This window comes from Nilaparvata lugens, chromosome 4, assembly GCF_014356525.2.
Source record: "Nilaparvata lugens isolate BPH chromosome 4, ASM1435652v1, whole genome shotgun sequence".
Classification (NCBI taxonomy): Eukaryota; Metazoa; Arthropoda; class Insecta; order Hemiptera; family Delphacidae; genus Nilaparvata; species Nilaparvata lugens.
In genome coordinates this window covers 24,506,353-24,528,005 of record NC_052507.1, presented here as the reverse complement: position 1 = coordinate 24,528,005, position 21,653 = coordinate 24,506,353, and the positions used below count along the sequence as shown (strand labels likewise).

Genomic DNA, 21,653 nt, shown 5'->3' with positions numbered 1-21,653 from the left:
TTTTTTTTTAATAATGTCACACTTTCAAGAGCGAATATCTCAAAAACTAGAAAATATATAGAAAACGTTGTGAGATGAATATTGTAGGAAATTAAGCTTTAATTTTGTATATAACAGTTATGTCCGTAAGATACATAGGTTTCGAGTTATATGCGAGAAACCAAAAATTGGTACCTTTGAACCACCCCCACCCCCTTAGCACAGGTGGTAGGGGTGAGGACTTTTGATATGTTTACCTCCTTCCTACCCTAAAAAGAACTGCGGGGTCAAAAATTGTCTTCCAAACATTTCCCTCTATAACCTTTCTTTGACTGGACTATTGGGTCGAAATGGAAAATAAGTGGATTGTGTTACCAGTTTTTAACAGAACTGCTTGAACTTATAACTGAGTAATAAGGAGGCATCACATTTGTATAAGCCAGTTCGTAATTCCTACTGTGCGGTTAAGGCTAGTTTTCTCATCCGATTTTTTAAAATAAAATAATACAACACTTAAAAATGACCTTACAATCTAAACGTCGTTTTCTCAGAAGACAAAGATGATGTGTTGAACATTTCAAAAATATTTCCTTTCATTTATGCGTGCTGTTAAATCAAAAATAACCAGAAAACTTTACCTTTTCAAAGCTGATATCTCAGGGGAGTCTTGTCCCACAAGATGTCAAATTATCACTTTATAAACTGAATAGAATAGAAAAGAATGACTTCTTTATTTGTTGACCTGGCAAAGTTTGGACAGTAATGTCCACTCTACCACTTAACCACGTCTTTATCAAAAAACACAATACAAAATATGCAGAGATAATAAAAAAGATAGAAGCAAAAAAATACAATAAAATGTAATAAATAAGAGAGTTCAATATTGATTAATTAAAGTCTTAGAAAATAAGTGTTTTTCAATAAACTCAATCACTTCACTGCTGAAAGAAAAAATAAATTAAAACAAATGAATATACAAGCTACTATAGAAAATTAATACAGTAAGAATTGGAATCAAAGATGAACTTGTTGATTTCATGTATAGTGAATATGGATATGAGGAAAAATCCCTGTGTAGGCCTAACAGTATTCAATACGTGGGAAAGAGAATAAAGAAAAGTGAGGAAAAAGAGATAGCAAATAAGACGATTTTAAATAGGAAAAGTTTTTAAAAGAAAGAGGATAAGATAAGTAATTACTTAATCAATACAAACTTTTGAGAATTGAAATAGGAAAGAATTGCAAGGAAAGAAAAACTGCAAAGCGAAAGAAAATAATTTAAAGGACAAGCACACACGCATACATTCAACATTCACACTCTTAAGCATCCTATGAGGATACTGATAACTTTAATGATAGCAAGACCAAGCCCCTTCTACCGCCACCCAACAGCCAACCAACAACTGTACGCGTGAACCGGGCCCCACCACCCAACAAATTAATATGTCTGGCAATGCATTCCATAATCTAACAGCCTTCACCAAAAATCATTCTTAGTGTGATTGCCAAAACCATTTTCCCTTACTATTGATTAAACGATCACAAAACTAAAACTTTAAATTTCGAAATTTCACTTGTGTTTAACGTACACAGAAAGGGCACACAAAGAGCGCTCAGTCGTTCAGAGTTCGAACGGTCTTGAAAGGGTTTAGATAGGCCATACATGGATATTTATACCTATAAACTCTTAAGACCGCTGACCGTTCTCCGTGTGCACACACCCCAAGTTGGGATTAATTTTTTTCCAATAATTACAACGGTTTCTTGCCATAAGCTCTATGAAGCTTTATTATTAAGGTCATTTCATTTAATTTCCGCTCATATAACACAAGATACAGACAAGCGGTAGGGATATGATTTTCACAGAGCTGAACCGTCCTTCCCAGCGATGCGGCCAGATCGACAATTATTGTTGTTTATTTATAGGCCCAGAAACATGTCTCCTCCCAACAGCTAATTTCGTAGCGTTATTACTTTTTGCAAGCAAAAGGCATTAATACAAAATAAATCTACCAAAGAATAATTCAAGATTATGTAGAAAACATTATTAGTAATGAATGATATTGAGCGTGAATTGTGTCGGAAAATGAAAGAAGTCAGTTGAAATGGAAAAGTTGTTCCACAACTCGGCTCCACAGTGCTGGTGCAACCAAACTGCTTCTTCAGCAAATCAAATGGAATATTTTTGATCACCCGCCATACAAACCTTGACAATCCAACAATTTAGATGATTCTGGTTGAAAGGCTTTGTTTCGTCGCTGGGATGCCTACATTCATTTAACACTATTTTTGAAGAAATATGATGTTTTGAGACTACTCTATGAAGTTCTTTATGGCTACTTTTAATATAAATTTCTATTTATACTCTGTGAAGATATGAGACTACTCTAGTAGTGCTTGAGTGGTATGTTAGGGTCAGACCATATTAAGCCTTTTTTTTCAGGTGCTTTTAAAGTCGAAAGGGCAGGAAACTCTCCGATTGACTGATTGGCTTGGCGCCTGAAAAAACGCTTAATATGGTTTGGCCCTAATGGGAGGTGTAGTAATGAAAAGTGAATGTACTTGTTGAGGACCTTTCAAACCATCGTAGATGAAAACCATTGACATTCGGTCACCTGATCATATGGCGTACCGAGCGTAAGTCACTTATCCAAAGCAAGACCACATAGCATAGAATGGATTCTCTTAAACCGTCTTTGAAGCTTGGATGATAACAAATTTTCATCTTCAATAAAGATCCATGTAATTTTGTATTTTGTAATATTCACTAGTTACTTACCACGAGTTACATCTGCTCGTTTATTTAATAAAATCTTTACATAATATTTTAAACATAGTTTTCAGTTCAATTCAATAATACTTATTAAAAGGCTCAAAATACTAATTAGCACGCGCATTCTGCACTGCATAATGTACACATTTTAGTTTTGGCTCAAAGCAGACCAAAACTTTAATTAGTAGGCTACCTGCATGTGTTCACTTGCATGTTGTAGTTTCTAATAATTGAAAAATTCTGGAATGTATTCCATTCTATGTTATGTACTCTTAATATTTATTTGTTCACATTCCAACCTTTTTTATCACATGCTATTAATCAACTAATGCTCCAAATTGGAAGCTACGGCTCCCAGAGAGCAAAAGAAAGAGTGGCGCCTTTCACATAACGATCTACGGCTCGCGCGCCTTCTTTTCAGAAATAAAGATGGTAGATTTCTGATTGGGATTCAGCACCCCAAAATTAAATTTGCGGGAGGCCGATTTCCGAAAATCCCTAAAAATAAGGGAGTAGAAACCAACATTTTCCTGTTTACTAAAAATAACAAAATAAATCTCCTGCAAAGAGGTAAGCAAAGGTTTTTAAAAGTGTTTTGACAATTTAAAAAGTTTTTTACGCTTAAAACATTAAGGGCCGGTTTATGAGCTCCGGGTTATCTCCAGTCCAGGATTAATAACCGGTTTTTGCGCTGCGGTCTAAAAATCGGCTTTATGAGCTCGGGTCTGGCTGAGCCAAGGCGTAAAAGGCAATTATCGCAGGGATAAACCTGAGGATTAAAAAGTTGGCCTTATGAGAACAACGACGGTTTAACTCCGGTCTAAAAGATAATCTCGGTGGGCTTATGATTCAAAGTCCGAGCTTAAATCAGATAATATTGGGCAGAAAAATGATGTTTTTAGAGTTCAACTTAGACCTGCTAGAGGGCAGGTTTAAGTCCGGGATTAAGTCAATAACTCGTTATTGTTTCGTTTTTGACAAAAAAGAATGTTATATTAGGGATCGTCTTTGAATTCTGAACAGTTTCATTACCCTCAAAGCCCAATTACTTGTTTCACTCATTTCTAACACAATATCTTCAGAAAATGCAAAAAACAACTTGAACAACCAAAATTATTTCCATTATATTCAATATATTCATTATAAATATTTACTAGAGACACCCTGGGTTGAAGAACTCGCTCATAAACTGTTGTATTGATCTCTAAGATCCGCAATTTGTAATTTTACAGATTTGATGAGAATTATTATGGAAACAGCTGAATATATCTTTTTCGCCCCACTTGGATGTAATGAGCTGGTTTTCGTGCGTCATATGGAGGCCGAAAGTGATTGTTTTCTGACCAGGCCGGTAAAAGTTTTACGGCCCTAGGGCTGTAAAATAACCTTGAAGTCAGCTGATTCTGATTTGATGTGAAGGTGTTTACAAAATAGTTTATGAAATGGAATCAGTTTATGCTTATAGAATTGAATAAAGTATTTTGCAATACTTCGTGTTCAAAATTTGAAGATAATTGATCAATTCTCTCCAAAGTTCTTGTTGAACATACAAACAGACAGAAAATGACTTTGGTCTTCAGTAAGTCAAAAGTGAGAACTTCGCAAACGCTTGTTCAATAATCCTTTATAGGTTATTCAATATTATGTAGGCCTATCACTATAAGATATTATAAGTTTGTTGCATAATTACAATAAACTAGTTCGCCAGAAAGTAAATAATTATGTAGGTAATACTATTGTATATTGAAATTCCTATGTAGAAGACGTTATAAAAGTACCTTCTTCTAATAATAGAGGTAATACCTTTATTAAGAAGAATACCTTCTTCTTAATACTGTAAAGGTAACTTCATTGGTTGTGTGAACATGTGGACGATTTCAATGTATAAGCTATAAGAATGTGTGGGATGATTATTGATAAAATTATTATTATAAATAATTATTGATTATTTTATAATTGAATATGCGGATTAAAAATATTAACTGGGCAGAATATGCCGATTTTTTAGTCCTGGACTAGGTTACGCCGCGGATTACGGAATCCTCGGACTACGAAATCCCGAACTCATAAACCGGCCCTAAAACAACTATCACTTGTTCTCTTCCGGCAGAAGAGATCAGTTGAATGCTTCTATCATGATAATATTATCAGCATCCCCTCTTTTAAGCATCCTTTTTAGTAAGGTTCTTGTTGCTATCCCTGTCTATTATTTGACAAAGCAAATAGCGCTATCCTTTTCCAGCTCCGCAACGTTTCCAGATCGTTTTCTTACAATGTTGAAATATAATTATTCAAAAAAATATTTAATCTGAATTATGAAAATTTCAAACAGGAATGAACTGTTGATATTAAGTTACATCTGATATATCGGTATCAGCTAACCTCTATAGAAGGCAGTGGCAACGCTGCTCTCTTATCTTTCTCTACTGCTATTTTAATGTGGAACTCACTATAGGTTAGTTGGAAGACGAGAGTCAACTTCATGAGTCTCTCCTCCAATTGCAATCCCTTCCTTTAAAACTTTCAAATTTTTCACATTTTATTCTAAATTTGAATGTTTCCCTAGTCAAGCTTTCTTGTAAACTCCTTCCTATCATGTCCGCCTTATCTAGTCACTGTCCACAGATGTGGTACCTATAAATGGAATAATTAATGCTTTTATCCAAGTCTCAGCATGCGTGCAACAGTAGCGTGATTATTCAGTTCATTATTCAATTCCTACTCTCTGAGAACAAACTGTGAATTGGTCGTGTTGCTTGAAGATCCACTCACACGCGCATGTTTGTTTATATCGCCTCTGGGATCAAAATTATTGAAATGGAATGCGCTAGATATTTTTTACTTCAAAGAAAATATCTTAATTTTTTGTTTAGATTTAGGATCTGTAAATAAACACAACTCTTGTGTTTGTGACTTGGGTACCTTAAGACCTCAATTCAATCATTCTCTACTCTCCTTCCGATCGTGTGTTGGAAGGATATTATTTTATATCCTATTCAGAGGGTCGACAATTATTTGTTGAAACATCGCCTATTTAAGTGCTGTAGTTACATTGCAATATTATCGATATTCAAGTCTTATTAAATCTTTTTCTTATTAATAATGTCTCATACTTTGTGAAATTCGTTGTTTAATGAGCTATAATGTATGTCATTTATTGCAAATTAGTTTATAAGCCAAAATATACTGTAACCTACATGAACTCTAATCAATCTAGTCTCAAGCAACTTTGAAAAATGGAGGAAAATTTAATAGTGAAAGGTTTTTATTGCAAATCGAATTAGTTCAAAGTTTATTAGGCAAATATTCTGCATAAGGCGTATAGTCTCTCCAAATTAACTTTTTACGTGATTTCTTCTTTTCTGCAGGCTCCAGACTGACCTTGAAAATTTCTATAAAAATTGCAACCCGACGAATTGGCAAATGCACCCAACATTCAAATACTGCGCCTGCAAGTACGTTTGGACTAAGGACCAACCCAGCGCTCCTCTCTCCACCTGGTATAGAGCTGAAGTCATATCTATCGAAGAAGTAAGAATCATCTCTCACTATTCAACCCTGAACCTTCTTATTCTCAATGAAATCGCTCGATTTAAAGTAGATCACCTACCTCACTTGAAACAATTATTGCGTTTAGGTGGATTGATTTTTTGATTAGCAATGGCTCATTTTTTATTTGTATTTTTTCTAATTTGACATTTTGTTAAAATAACTTCACAAAACCGAACTTATCGATGAATTTAATTAGATTTCCGAAGCCGAATTGCAGTATTTTCCACTCATTGACAGGTTTTATTCATTATAAGGTATAATTATTACAGTTAATCATAATTTCTTTTTAAAATGCAAATAAGAAAAAAAACAAAAATAGATTGACCGACCTGAATTAGATTTATTTGATTACACTCATATGTGCTAAATCTCACTATTTACTTGGCGTTAAAGCCTATATTTGCTCTATTGATATATTGCAAAAAATATAAATCGATATGAAAATAAATCATAAATCTTTATGTATTTAATTGTGGCTAGACATTTTATAAAAGGTAGATTCCCACACATCATTATGAGAGTCAGTGACCTTTTTGGTGAAAATATAACTGCCAATGGGGTCTATTCCCACTCAGCCCAGCCAAGCGGGTATCAATAGTTACTATTAGAACTTACTAGTCCAGTCAATGAAAGATTATAGGGGGAAAAGTTTGTAACACAATTTTTGACCCCGCACCATTTTCAAGTATAGTTAGGGGGTAAACATATCAAAAGTCCTCACCCCTATCCGCTATGATTAGGGGATGAGGATGGTTTGAGAGTACCATTTCTTGGTTTTTCACATTTTCTACAAGTTTCATCAGTAACATTTGCTCATATCCCTCATAGTTTTCTAGATAAACGCTGTCAAAGGTGTGAATGCTCTTAAGGAACACCATTTTTGCACCGATTTTTCATTTTTTGGCCATATAACTATTCAACATCATCAACAACATTGTCTTCGCATCATCAACTTATCACCACACCATGTAGGACAACAAAGACGTTCTTATATTCTAACAATTGATAATAAAAACCGTGCTAATCACGAGTTCATAGAGCATTAAATTAAATTCTATTCAATTTGATGTATAATTCCATTATTTTACGCATATCCCTAAGATTGTTGCAGCCGTTATAGTGCTGAGTGTAAAATCTTCAGTTTACCAACAATAGATCAGTTGACAGAGAAATGTGGAGGGAATGTATGGAACACAATGTTTAACTTCGCAGCTTTGTTTGGAATTAGTAGAGAGTTTTTATATATTTACCCCCTTACTATACTTGAAAGAGCTGCGGGGTGGAAAATTGTGTTCCAAACTTTTCCATCTATACCTTTTTTGCCTGTACTTTACGGGAATATTTTTTTCTTACAGTTACCTTGAAAAGTGACCATTTCTACACTGATTTCAGGTCGTAAAGAATAACTTTTCCGCACTAGTGCGCAAAGTGATTACTTTGCTTACTCAAGATTTGCAACATGGCAACACAAAATAGTTGGTGGGTTATATGGAGTATATGGAGTGCGCGAAAACCAAAATTAATTCGATAACAATGACTGTGGTATCATTTCAATGCTTACATAGATAAAACTCCCTTCAGGCAGTTTTAATCATCAGAGAGTGGCTCAGTAGCTCAGTTGAGAGCGTATTTTACTGGACTAGTAAATGAAAGATTGATGAGGTTGGGAGTTCGAATCCATCCACAGTATCTTTTTTTTGCAGGGAATTTTCAACTTCAATGAAAATTATTAATGTAATTGACAAAATAAATATTTAAAATTAATAAATGAATAAATTGAAAAATTGTAATTAATTGAATTATTAGTTAATAATAAATACTTATATTTAGAAATAATAGACCTATATTTATAAAAATATATTCAAATATACATTTTTAATATTGTTAATTATTTATTATTTTGGAGAATATTTTTTTAATCAATTAATCAATTGGTGGATGAATTATTTAAAAATTAAAAATAATTTGAAATTAATTAAATTTTTAAATTAGTTGAATCAATTAAACATTCAATTAAAATAAATGATCGATTATACATTTTTATTGAATTAATAATTTAAAATTAATTAAATTTCTTATTACAAAATTACACAGACAAACATGTGATGGATTCCAGGACATTTTACTCATTATTACTCACTTTCCATATTCAAAGATAGCTGTAGGAAAAATTTAATGTGAAATACGTGCGCTAAGTTCTTTTACTGCTCTTGAGAAAGCATTTAGTAAACGTTTGTTTCGGTGCAGCAAAGTTTCACTTTGCGCAATAGTTACACAAATAGCTATTTCCTACAGTTACGTTGAAAAGTGGCCATTGCTGCACTGATTACAGAACGCAAAGAATCACTTTTCCGCTCTAGTGCGGGAAAAATTTTTCTGCACTCCAGATTTGCAACATGGCAACGCAAAATACTTAGTAGGTTATATGGAGCAACAGTGCAGCAAAATCAAAATGAAGTTGGTAACAGTGACTGGGCTGCTATAGTGAGCAGAGGTGCAACGAAGCACAACGCGCTAATTATTATTCATTATATATTATAACCAAGGACAACGAGGACTTTAGGATTTTAGGATTAAGGTTTTTATCAATAATAAAATTACACAGAAAAACATTTGATGGATTTCAGGCAATTTTACTCATTATTACTCACTTTCCATATTCAATGATAGCTGTAGGAAAAATTTAATGTGAAATACGTGCGCAAAGTTCTTTATTTGTACTTTGTTCTTGTACTGTTTGTTCTTGTCCTTGCTTGCTCTTGTACTGCTCTTGAGAAAGCATTTAGTAAACGTTTGTTTCGGTGCAGCAAAGTTTCACTTTGCGCAATAGTTACACAAATAGCTATTCTGTACCGGACCCTCACTGTGTGGGTCCACCTTCAAGTTGTAGACTGTAATGACAATGTGAAGAAGTGTCAGCCCTCAAGTGAGGGATGTTTGTTTTACTTTGAAAAACAAATGGAAAAATGAAATTTTCAATGATAATGAAATCAATTAACTTTCTATCTCATTACATTACTTCATATTTTTTCTGTTTTATTTCTTTACAGAATGAAGCATTCCTATTCCTTGTGGATTTTGGTGTCAAGTTGTGGAGGAAATTCAAGGATTTGCGAGTTTTGGATCAACGATTTTTTGCTTACGACAAAATGGCTCAAAGGTGCCGTCTTCAAAACGTTAGTATTGTTTTATTTATGACCATATTCAAGTATACTCTCCAGATAAAACTCTTCACTTTTCAAAAACACAATTCAGATTGGTAGCTGACTCAATCATTCAAATTCATAGTTTTCTCAAGAATTGCAATAATACGTTGTCTAAATTTTATATTTCTATATTTTTGAGCTTTATGAAAAATATTGTCCAATTACTGTGAATGAGTTTTTATGTAAAAGAGAGAAACAACTTGGCAAATAATTATCTTGTTATAATAATACAATTGTTGTAATGATAATTATTTGCCTGTGGCAATTTTCTGCAAGATGCGTAATGATTTAATAAATAATTCAGTTTTTTAGCAGGTTCTTCTAGTGTTCTGCAGTGTCTATTCCACTTTCAGTATTCAGCTAAGAGTAACTAAAAATCGATTGCGATCAATTGTGTTATTATCTTACACTTTTACAACAGTACTCACGATTTTGTTGCTTGTCGGACGCGTTCCGTGGCATTGAGCCACATCTTCAGCGTACAAGGAGGAGCCTAGTATCTAGCTACTCCTTGTACGTGGTTCAGTGCCATGAAACGCGTCCGACAAGCAACAAAATCGTAAGTGCTGTTGTAAAAGTGTAAGATAATAACACAATTTATCATAATTAATATCAGCAGTTCAAGTAGGATGAAAAAATAAGAAATTAAAAGTACATTTTCCGAATTTTATATAAATTATCCCCACTATGTATAAATATGACTTTGGATTATGCTTTTTGACATCTGAAATACCGAACCGATTAACGTGAAATTATGAACTTACCGGTAATGGTTATTTTATAAATTTCTCCATTGTTAATTGAACAATTAATTATCATTTTTATAATTACTAAGAATTAATTCAATTTGTCATAAAAAGCCTACGCAAGAAAAAAGTATTATCAAATCATCGATTCGCCCAGTACTTTGATTCACATTGCTACCGTGCGTGATTTTAGAAATGAAGTTCTACTGTTCGATCCTGGTGAGGGCAATATTTGTTCTACAAAGTTGAAAAACTACAATAAATATTATTTATGTACTTTTTTGAAATTGTTACCCATTGTGGAGCAAGTATATTATAAATTATACATTTTTTGAAATTATTATTATTATGTCTCCTCATTGACGAAACTGAATTAAAACAAGTACGCGGAAATTTCAGTGATATATTATTATATCATCTGTACTGCTTTAACAAAAATCTTCTGAACTAGTTTTGGTCACAGATTCAGCCTGTGATTTCTTTTGGTCTATAATATATTTGTCTAATCGAATACGTGTACGAAAAACGACTGCTAAGTCTTTCGTTGTATTCTAATTATTCAATGTGTACTATTATTTATGTTATCTATATTTCTTTGGAAAATATTTTCATAGTCTATCAATCTTGTAGGTGCCAATGATGGAAAATGAGGTTTATTCGAAAGATGTTACCAAGTACTTGACATCTCTTCTTATAAGCAAAGATGGTCATTATGAAGAACTGAAAATGACTATCGTCCACAATTCACATGCAAAAGAGTAAGTAACTTCGTGATCATTTTATTGGAATTATTTATAGGCATCTATATATATAAAAGCGAAATGGCACTGATTCATTCACTCACTAACTCATTCATTATCAACAGAGTATCGATCGAGCAGTCGTAGCGAGCAGACGTAGTTTTTGTTTTAGTGAGAATAGTTGAAATAGTGTATGCAGTAGTTAAAGTGCTGAGTTCAGTGTTTTAATTGTTGTGCGCGAGTTCAGTGCCCTGCGCCGAAAAATCAGTTCAGTGCTGAATTATCATTTAGTCCGGAATGTAAAGAATGTGAGGAATGTCGACTCCCAAAAGATTGCCAACCTTCCTCGTGCCAGAGTTCGAAGAGGAGGAGGAGGAAACCGATGACGACACGATGAGTCAACTTACACCGACTAAGAGCGTTGATTCAGCGTCAATGACTATCAACGTCAACAGTTCCCCGGAATCGTTTCTAAAAACGAACCAACTGAAAACTGCAACAGAGCAGTTCTTGTACAACGCGTGGAAAGAAGTCACTTGTCAACAGAGTGAAGAGAGAGAAAGAATGAATAAGCTGGAAAAGGAGTTGGAGAGAGCACGGTTGGAGATCAGTCAGCTGAAAGAGATGTTTTCTTCAGCATCTTCAACGACACAGAAGCTTCAATCATCAGCTTCAAATACAATGCAACCAGCATCGTCTATAAGTAGCAATAAAAGTTATTCACCACCGAATTGGGAGGAAGAAGAGAAAATGATGGCATCAGAGACTGCATGGATTCTCCCTAAACAAAAGAAGAGAAAAATCCGTGACTCATCAGAAAAAATAAGGCCTGCAACTGAGTCTACAAGTATGAAACCGACAGAAAAGAAAAACAAGCCTCCACCAGTCATATTAAGCAATGTTCAAGAGTATTCAAAGATTAAAGAGGCATTGAAATCGAAAAATCTCAATTTCAGTGCCATCATGATGAACAACAACCAGCTAAAATTGAATGTTGAAACTGAACAAGAGTACAGAGATTTAACTAAGATGTTAAATGAAGCTAAATATGGATGGCACACGTACGAAAACAAACAAACTCGTCCTATTCGTGTCATGGCTAAAGAGCTTCATCCATCATGCGATCCAGAGGATATAAAGAACGATCTTCTAAGCAGAGGCTTTCAAATAATCAGTGCTGTCAACAAAATGAAAAAAGTGAAGAAGGATGGAAAAGAACACATTATCAGACTTCCAATGTTCATGTTAACATTCAAGAATACGGAAGATACAAAAAAAATGAAATTAAACATATTTGCTATATGAAAGTGAAAATAGAATCAATTAGAAGCAATAAAATGATTCCGCAGTGTAAACGTTGTCAGCGGTTTGGTCATACTCAGGCATACTGTCAACATGAACCTGTGTGTGTGTGTGAAGTGTGCTGGAAAACACTGGACTATTTCATGTACCAAGGCTAAAGAAACCCCAGCCAAATGTTTCAATTGTGCTGAGGCTCACCCAGCTAACTACAGATGCTGTCTCATCGCTAAAGAACTTCAGAGAAGAAGACCTGAAAAAGACAACTTAGTTAAAAGAAGTAGCGGAGTACCACATACAACCCAACAGAGAAAATTCACTTCTAGAAAGTACATTGGAGAAATATCCTATTCTCAAGTAACAAAACCCACTCCAAGCCTACAACAGGAGAGTCAACCAAAGCAGCAACAACCAGTTGATGTTAATAAGGTTTTGCAGGAAATTTTAAACACTTTGAACATTCTTTCTGGATGACTTGACAGCTTGGAAGGGAAGAGTAAGAGTATCGAGAAGAAAACTAAAAAATGAATATTACAAGTCAACAAGATATTAGGATTGCTACCTGGAATGCCAATGGAATAAATAATATCAATAATAATAGAAAACAAGAAATAGAAATATTTCTAAAGACCCAAAATATAGATGTGTGCCTTATCCCAGCTAACTTCAGTTGGAATAGAGTCTATCAACCAGAAAATACTTGTTGGAGCTGCATATTTTCCACCACGTTACAATTTAAAGAAAAATGATTATACAAGTATTCTTCATCAGCTTGGAGATAGATTCATAGTGGGTGGAGATTTTAAAGCCAAGCATATAAGGATAGGGGTTCAAGACTCACAACTACCAAAGGAAAAGAACTCAGAGAGGCTATCCAGGAGCTGGGCTGCGAATTCCATTCAACAGGGACACCTACTTATTGGCCAACAGATTTGAATAAAACTCCAGATCTCCTAGATTTCTTCATAACAAAGAGAATATCCAGTAATTTTATTGACATTGAAGAGAGCTTTGACCTGGATTCTGATCATTCAGCTGTAATTCTCACACTCAGTGAACGAATAATAAAGAAAGAAGAAAGACCAATGTTAGTCAACAGAACAACAGACTGGGAAACTTTTAAAGTGGATTTGGAGAATGAAATCAACTTGAATATTCCACTTAGAACAGCTGAGCAGTTAGATGAAGCCGCAGAAAATTTCATGTGGCAAATCCAGAAATCAGCCTGGAAAAATACTAGACAATACACCAGGAAAACAAAAGGATGCAATTACCCACTGGAGATTCGGCAACTTGTTTTAGAAAAACGAAGGGCAAGAAGAAGATGGCAACAAACTCGTGATCCTGCTGACAAAAATATCTTGAATAACAAAACACAACAATTGAGAAGAGAGATAAGGAAACTAATTGAGGAGTCCATTAATAACTACCTTCAAAATTCGACAGCTGATGCCAGTACAGATTATTCATTATGGAAAGCAACAAAAAGAATTAAGCGACCAATATCACAATCCCCTCCAATCAGAAAACCAGATGGTACTTTGGCAAGAAATAACAGAGAAAGGCAGATATATTTGCTAATCATTTAGAAGAAATCTTTCAGCCAAACAACATTCAATCTGAAATTGATCCTGAAGAAGATATAATAGATGATTTAGATACAGAGATTGATCTAGTTTCTATAAATGAGGTTCAAGAAGAAATCAAAAATAATCTGAATACCAAAAAAGCACCTGGGTTTGATCTGATTACAGGTGAAATCTTGAAGAAACTTCCAAGGAAAGGTATTGTCATGCTAACATATTTATTCAATGCATCACTCCGAATACAGCATTTTCCTTCAATTTGGAAGGTGGCAGAAGTCATTATGTTGCAAAAGCCTGGGAAATGTCCTCAAGAAGCAAAATCGTACCGCCCAATATCTCTTCTACCTGTAATTTCAAAGCTTTTTGAGAAATTGCTAATGAAGAGATTGGCTCCCATCATAAGTAGCAGGAATCTGATACCAGCCCATCAATTTGGTTTCAGGCAGAAGCACTCAACCCTGGACCAAGTACATAGAATCACTAATGTAATAGAGAATTCATTAGAGAAAAAATGTATATGCTCAGCAATCTTCCTTGATGTGGCACAGGCATTTGACAAAGTGTGGCATGAAGGACTGATCAATAAACTTCATAAAATTCTTCCTACTCAACTTGTAAAACTTTTAAAATCATACATCACTAACAGATTGTTCAGAGTAAAACAAGGTGATGACGTCTCTGAATTAAAGGAAATAAGGGCTGGAGTTCCACAAGGTAGTGTTCTTGGACCAGTTCTTTATGTGCTGTACACAAGCGATCTTCCTGAATTGGATGCAGTGACAATTGCTACTTTTGCTGATGATACTGCAATACTGGCAGAAGGGGAAACAGTACAAGAAGCAGCCACAAAACTACAGAATGCTAGTAACAAATTCAGTGACTGGACCAAAAAATGGAGAATTCGATTGAATGAGATGAAGTCCATTCATATCAACTTCACAAACAAAAATATCAATGATCCGATTCGTATAAATCTAAATGGGAATGTAGTACCACACAGCAACACAGCAAAATACCTTGGAATGACTCTTGACGCCAAGTTGAAATGGAAAGAGCATATCAAGATGAAAAGGAGTGAGCTGGGACTCAAATACAGTAAAATCTATTGGCTGTTGGACAGACAATCACAACTCTCATTGGACAACAAAATATTGATTTATAAACAAATTCTAAAACCTATCTGGACGTATGGAATTCAGCTTAGGGGCTGCTCTAGAACATCTAACACCAATCAGATTCAAACATTCCAAAACAAAGTACTGCGGAACATGGTGAATGCGCCCTGGTACATAAGGAACAGCAATTTGCACCGAGATCTACACATCCCCTATGTGACCAGTGAAATAAGACGATTGGCAGCCCATCATGAGTCACGTCTTCATCAACACGACAACACCGAAGTCATCCAACTACTAGACAGCACTGAACTCACAAGGAGGTTGAAGAGAACAAAGCCCTTCGAGTTGGTGTAGTGCTAGTGAAGTGAAAAAAGTTTAAATTAAATAAATGTGTAGCGAAAGAATTTAAAGTAGAAGAATTATAGATTAGAACTGTAGGCTTCACTGGAAGACTTTAGCAATAAAAATAATATTTTAGGATAAGAAATAAGAGAACAAAATTAATGGTTAGTCCTAGTGACTAGTTTTAATGGAAGTAATAATAAAAAAAAAAAATAATAATCAACAGAACTAAAAATCTACTGAACCGAATACGTTAAAATTTGGCATGCATGTTCAGTTGGCCATCTAGAGGCGCACTAAGAACGGATTGAAAAAACTTCCAAAGATACGCCCAAAATCAGCGTTTTTCTTCCTTTTCTCATTTTTTTTCAAAAACCAATCGACAAAAAAATGTTGAAATTTGGTGAACAGGCTCATTTTTTCTTGTAGTTCCATAGCGTTTCTCTGTGTTTTCTCAGACTTTTTAAAAACTAATTGAGAGAAAAAGTTGATTTTTGGTACAAAAGTTCAGCTAGGGTCTAGAAATTTTGTCTTGAGATGACTTGAAAATTACGTCAATGGTGCACCCAAGATAGACGGTTTGACAGCGTTCTTCTAACCTTTTTCTGCGTTTTCTAAGATTTTTTTAAGAACTAATTTTTTTAATGTTCAAAATTCAGTACATATGTTCAGCCAAGGTTTACAATGTATAAGGTGTTGTCGAATGACTTGAAAATGACGTCAAAGATAGGAGGTGTTTGGTTAGGACAGATCATTGCGACTTGTGCAGTCAGAGAAGCAACAGTTCAGTGTACAGTCTTGTGAGCATTATTGTGAAGACGGCGTTTTCCAGCGTTCATTTGCATTTTCTCAGCTTTATCAAGAGAGAATGAACAGGAAATGTTCAAATTTGGTACATATTTTCAGTTAGGTTCTAGAAATTTTGTGTTTGAAGGTTTCAAAATTTCGCCGAAGATACGCCCAAAATCTTCTTTTTTCTTCTTTTTCCCAGTTTTATGAGAAGTGATTGACAGAAAAAATTGAAATTATTGTACAGTGGTTCAACTAAAGTGCATAAATGTTAATTTTGTATTGAGAGTGCTTGGAAATGACGCCAAAGATACTTCCTAAATTGGCGTTTTTTGCATTTTCCAGCTTTTTCAAGAACAAATGAACAGAAAATGTTTAGGTCTGTTAGAACAATGAGGTCTGTTTCTAAAGAAGTTCAGCTAGAGTCCAGAGAGATTATGTAGAGAGATCTCCAAGATTCCAAAAGGGTTTGCAGGGATGACTGAACTTGAACGTTTGAACACAAGTTCAGTTTGGGTAATGGTAGTGCTACTTTTGAGGGTCCCTTCTCTACAGTTTTTTAATGCATTCTTCTAGATTTTTCAAGTATAACTAGAAAGAGTGAAGTGTTTATTTTTTTAAGCTCTGTACATTATTTGTTTTAAGGAACTAGATTGAAATAAACTAATTCTCATATCTTAATCATTTTACGTTGGAAATGATATTCATATTCAAAATGGACAGACATTTCCCATAGCTACATAGTTAATGTGTACATTCTGGGAACACAAAAAAGTGGTAAATTGTTCTAATTCCAGTGGTAAATTGTTCAATCACGTGACTAGTGCAAAATGTTCCCATGGAACGTCATTTCAAAGTCGTCGGTTCAAGCTGGCGCGCACTTGGAAAATGTCACAGAAGCAAATCTTCTAGGTCTGGTAATTGATAGAGGCCTTTTGTGGGATGCTCATATTGAAAAACTTGCCAGCCGAATAAGTACTAATTTATTTGTCCTGCGAAACATCATACTCTATGTACCCCTAGACACAGGAAGAGTCCTATATTTTGCATTGATTTATTCACACATTTCTTATGGCATTGAACTTGGGGGAGCTACAACTTTGCAGAACATGAATAAAATATTTATTTTGCAGAAAAGGGCAATAAGATACTTGGCAGGTTTAGGCTTTAACCACACTTGCCGAGATGCATTCAGAAATCTTTCAGTTCTCACAGTTCCTTGTATTTTCATTTATAAAGTAATTATGTTAGTGGTAAAAAATATGAACAACTTGACAACAAATTCAGATGTACACCATCATAATACAAGGCATAGCAATAATATCAGTGTTCAGTATCATAGATTATTAGACTCTCTCTATAAGAAAAAGCCCAGTTATATTGGTGTGAAATTATTGAATAGGCTGCCAATTGATTTCATTCCATTACTCTTAAACTTTCTATAGAGAAAGATTCATTTAACGAATGGTTATCAAACATAATTTTGTTGGTTATGTATTCTATGGAAATTTACCACATTCTATGTTCCCAGAACGGGCTCAATATCAACTTTTTTGAGGACTTTTATCAACTTTTTTGATATCATTTCTAACAACCAGTACGGCTTTAGAACCTCTAAAAACACATCCGATGCTCTTTTTTAAATTAACAAGTATGTTACCACACAATCTAGCAATAAACAAGTTCTAATTTCTTTTCTGGATTTAGCCAAGGCCTTTGATTCAATAGATAGGAATATACTTTTTGCAAAACTTGAAGCAATTGGCTTCAAGAATCTCACCTTAAGATGGTTTAGAAGCTACTTTGAAGATAGAACACAGAGAATATCATTAAATGGCACAGACAGTGATTCTATTGCAGTTGATTATGGAGTGGTGCAGGGGAGTACCTTGGGCCCCCTACTTTTCCTCATTTACATCAATAACATATCCAGGTTGCACCTACATGGTCAATTATTCCTCTTTGCCGATGACACGGCACTTGTGTCTACAGGCTGCACATGGACTGAAACATTCAATAATGCTTCCTCTGATCTCCTTAAACTAAAAAATTGGTTTGACAACAATGTGTTGTCAATTAAAATTTCGAAATCCAAGTGTCTACCTAAATTCCTTCGTAATAGCCCCGGGCCCAGGGTGCTCAGGATGCATTCATGTGGTGACCCATTCTCCAATGACTGTAACTGTCCTGAGATAGAACAAGTCTTAACTCACAAATATCTTGGCATAATATTCGACCACAAGTTGAGTTGAGTGGCCCATGTGCAGTACCTCAGGCAGAGGTTGCGTAAAATGAATTATGCTTTTGCACAGCTGGGAAGGTTCCTGAGTCCTGGACACTGTCGTTCTGTCTACTATGCATATGTGCAGACATTGTTTGAGTATGGCATCTTGGCGTGGGGCGGTACCTCCTTGGGTGTCCTGCGTCCTGTCGCGGTCTCACAGAGAGCACTTATTAAAACACTATTGGCCAAAAATCATAGATATTCAACACATTTACTTTTCCAAGAATTCCCTGTATTAAATATAAAACAATTATTTATAAAAAATTTACTTGTCTATAAAAAAAGTAACTTTGTCTTCAATGAAATTCAACATTATTATCCCACTAGAAACAGATTGCATATAAATATTCAATTTCCCCGTTTAAGTAATTCAATTCAACTTGGAAACTGTTTTCATTTAGCCCATTGGCTTTACCGTAATGTACCGGCCGAGATTTCAACTACTGAGGGGGTTAGTGTTGCCGTCTACAAGCGGAGAGTGACCAGGTGGCTGCTCTGCATCGGTTCAGATGCTGCGGAGGCTCTTCTACATTCTCCATATAGATGAATATTTCTAGTTCAGAACACAGAATAACATTCAAATATTACACACAGTACCACGCTAATAAAGCTATATTACTCCCAACTCAGCCCTTTAAACGCCGTCGAGCTGACACTTTTATTTTATTTATTTATTGTTTTTTTTCTATCTTTAGTTTTAAAATGTATTATTAAAATAAACTCTTATTATTCTTTCAAATTTATTTATTATTCATACTTTGTAATTTATTTTATTATTGCTAGTGTTTGCCCTCTGTCTGATAATTTGCGACTCCTCCCTGCACACGGACAAATCATCCAGGCAGGGAGAATTTATTCATGTAATTTATAACACTTTTATATTTTGTGAATATGTAATATTTTATGAATAAAACAATTTGAATTTGAATTTGAAACTGATGATAGAAAACGTTCATATTTGGTATAGAGGCTCCGCTAGGGTCTAAACATAAAAAAACTTACAAATTCCCCCAGCAATACAACCAATATTGGCGTTTCCCAGTATTTTCATGCGTGGTCTAAATCAACTTGTGATTGAATCGAGCCTGACAATTTGTATTTGACTATTTGACGTGAGGAAGCAAGCTCAAACGAGTAATGTAGGCGGGCGAAGCTGGTCTGCTGTTCTCATCTGTGGATGATTGAGCCCTATAGTGAAATTCACTTTTGAACTGTCATCATACTTATAAATAATAGCATCTACGCTCCACATTCAACTAATGCTGACAGTTGGAAGTGAATTTCACTAGTCACCCAAATTGCTAGACCTGGTTTTTTCTAGTCATGTTTTTGCCACATTGCTATTTTGCCCTCCCCCTCCTCATGTCAGAACTTCACATCCCTATTTCTTCTAATAATTTTCCATACGAGAATATGTAGAATAACATTAATATGTAATAGATTTATGTATTTATCTATGTAATATATTTATGTATTTTATGTATGTCCAAATAAAATCTTATATTTATAACATTTTTCACACTTTATAATGAAATCATAAACGACACATTCATCTACAAAAAAACTAAAAGGTTACTAATTAATTCATTAAAACAAATTATATGCAGATTTATATTAGTATCAGCATTTCACACTTTCCCAGTTTATAATCCTAATAAATGTAAACCTACTTGAACTGCATTGCATCTTCATCAATTATCTCATACTACGCTACATATTAATTATTTGTCATCTATTACAGGAGTTCATTGGCAGTCATTGTCAGACTGGAAGATGGATCAGTTAATGACAAAGTCATTGAATACATCAAATCTATTGATCCAAACTTTAAGAACGAAGTTGGTAAGTAGGCAACTACTGTACTTGCCAGTGACGCAATAAGTGTTGAATATTTTATATTTAGATATAAAAAATTGAAAAGTATTTTTGTATTTTTATACACAATAATTATTATATAGCCTACAGTAGGAAAGTGAATGAATGGATTCCCATATTTATGTGACGGATTTATATTGAAATGTAGTTATTTCATGTTATACATGTATTTCTTTTATGTTGTATGGTCAATAACACTTTCAATAATTGTTCTAGAAAATTTATTAATTAATCCATTTGAATTAAAAATGTATAGTTTACAAATTATTTTGGACTAAAATTGTATAAAAAAACTGTGTGTAGAAAACTAACCATATTCTGGACTCTTATCATCACCTAAATTTAAATAACAAAAAGGTTTGTCTTAGTATATTTTATCTACTAATGTTATTACTTGTCATTTGTAACATAAATAACAAAATAAATTTAATTTAAATATTAATAAAACATGAGATTTTACTCCAATTTTGATAGTCATATTTCCTTAATATGAGTTTATTTCGATCTTCCGTTACCTATTCTATTCCGTAGTAAATTAACAATATTGTACCATATTGTAGGTATATTAATTATTATTCTTGATGTGGATAGTTAGATGAAAAGAGCTCACTACTAATTAGTATTGTGATGATTAGTAATAATTAATATAACTCTGTTTACTTGTATAAAAGAAACTAGAAAATCGTTCATATAATATAATGCACTGTATTCTAAAATTAAATAGGACCTGAACAATCTATTACTACTATCATAATCATTGTGGACAGAATCAGAAGAAACAACAAAAGGGGTGTGCTTCATAGAAATCGTGCCTCATCGTGCCTTCTTATTCGGTTCGCTATAATAATAATTACTGTGATTACAGCAATAAATTGTTGAGGTATAGGAGTAAAGTATCAATAACTGTGATATTATAATATTGAAGTTTCTTTCCAATATTAAAAGATGATTAATAGGAACATCCATTTCATATTGTTTAATTTTTGCAATTACTGTTAATTTTTGAACAATACATTTTTGTTGATACTGATGATTTTACATGGTTTTCTCTTGAATAATACAGAGTGATTATAAAATAACTTTACAACTTCGAAAGCACATAAATATATATTGAAATTACTTACAGAATTGAGAAAGGTGTCATTTTGTTACAAAACACTCCAAGTTTAAGGCGTGGCTGTTATTTTGGTTCGGTGTGACAACCGTTGGTAATGCGACATACATACCACCGATAATCGATTTCTTGCCACACTCGTACCAGCAGAAAAGGCGTAACTTGTGCAACCGCAGCGATCCGAATGTGATCCGATTTCGGAGGTCATTAAGATTGTCTGGTAGAGGCGGAACATAAACCTTATCCTTGA

At 34.1% G+C, this 21,653-nt stretch overlaps 1 protein-coding gene across 3 annotated transcripts in view; it reads left to right on the top strand.

Moving 5' to 3' along the window:
• LOC111057370 overlaps positions 1–21,653 on the top strand; it is a 58,256-nt gene that overhangs the window by 19,394 nt on the left and 17,209 nt on the right. For all 3 annotated transcript variants that reach the window (XM_039427161.1, XM_039427163.1, XM_039427162.1), the window contains exons 8-11: positions 6,121–6,283; positions 9,355–9,480; positions 10,887–11,014; positions 20,156–20,256. In XM_039427161.1, coding sequence (XP_039283095.1) covers positions 6,121–6,283; positions 9,355–9,480; positions 10,887–11,014; positions 20,156–20,256 — 518 coding nt within the window. The remainder of the gene's footprint in view (positions 1–6,120; positions 6,284–9,354; positions 9,481–10,886; positions 11,015–20,155; positions 20,257–21,653) is intronic.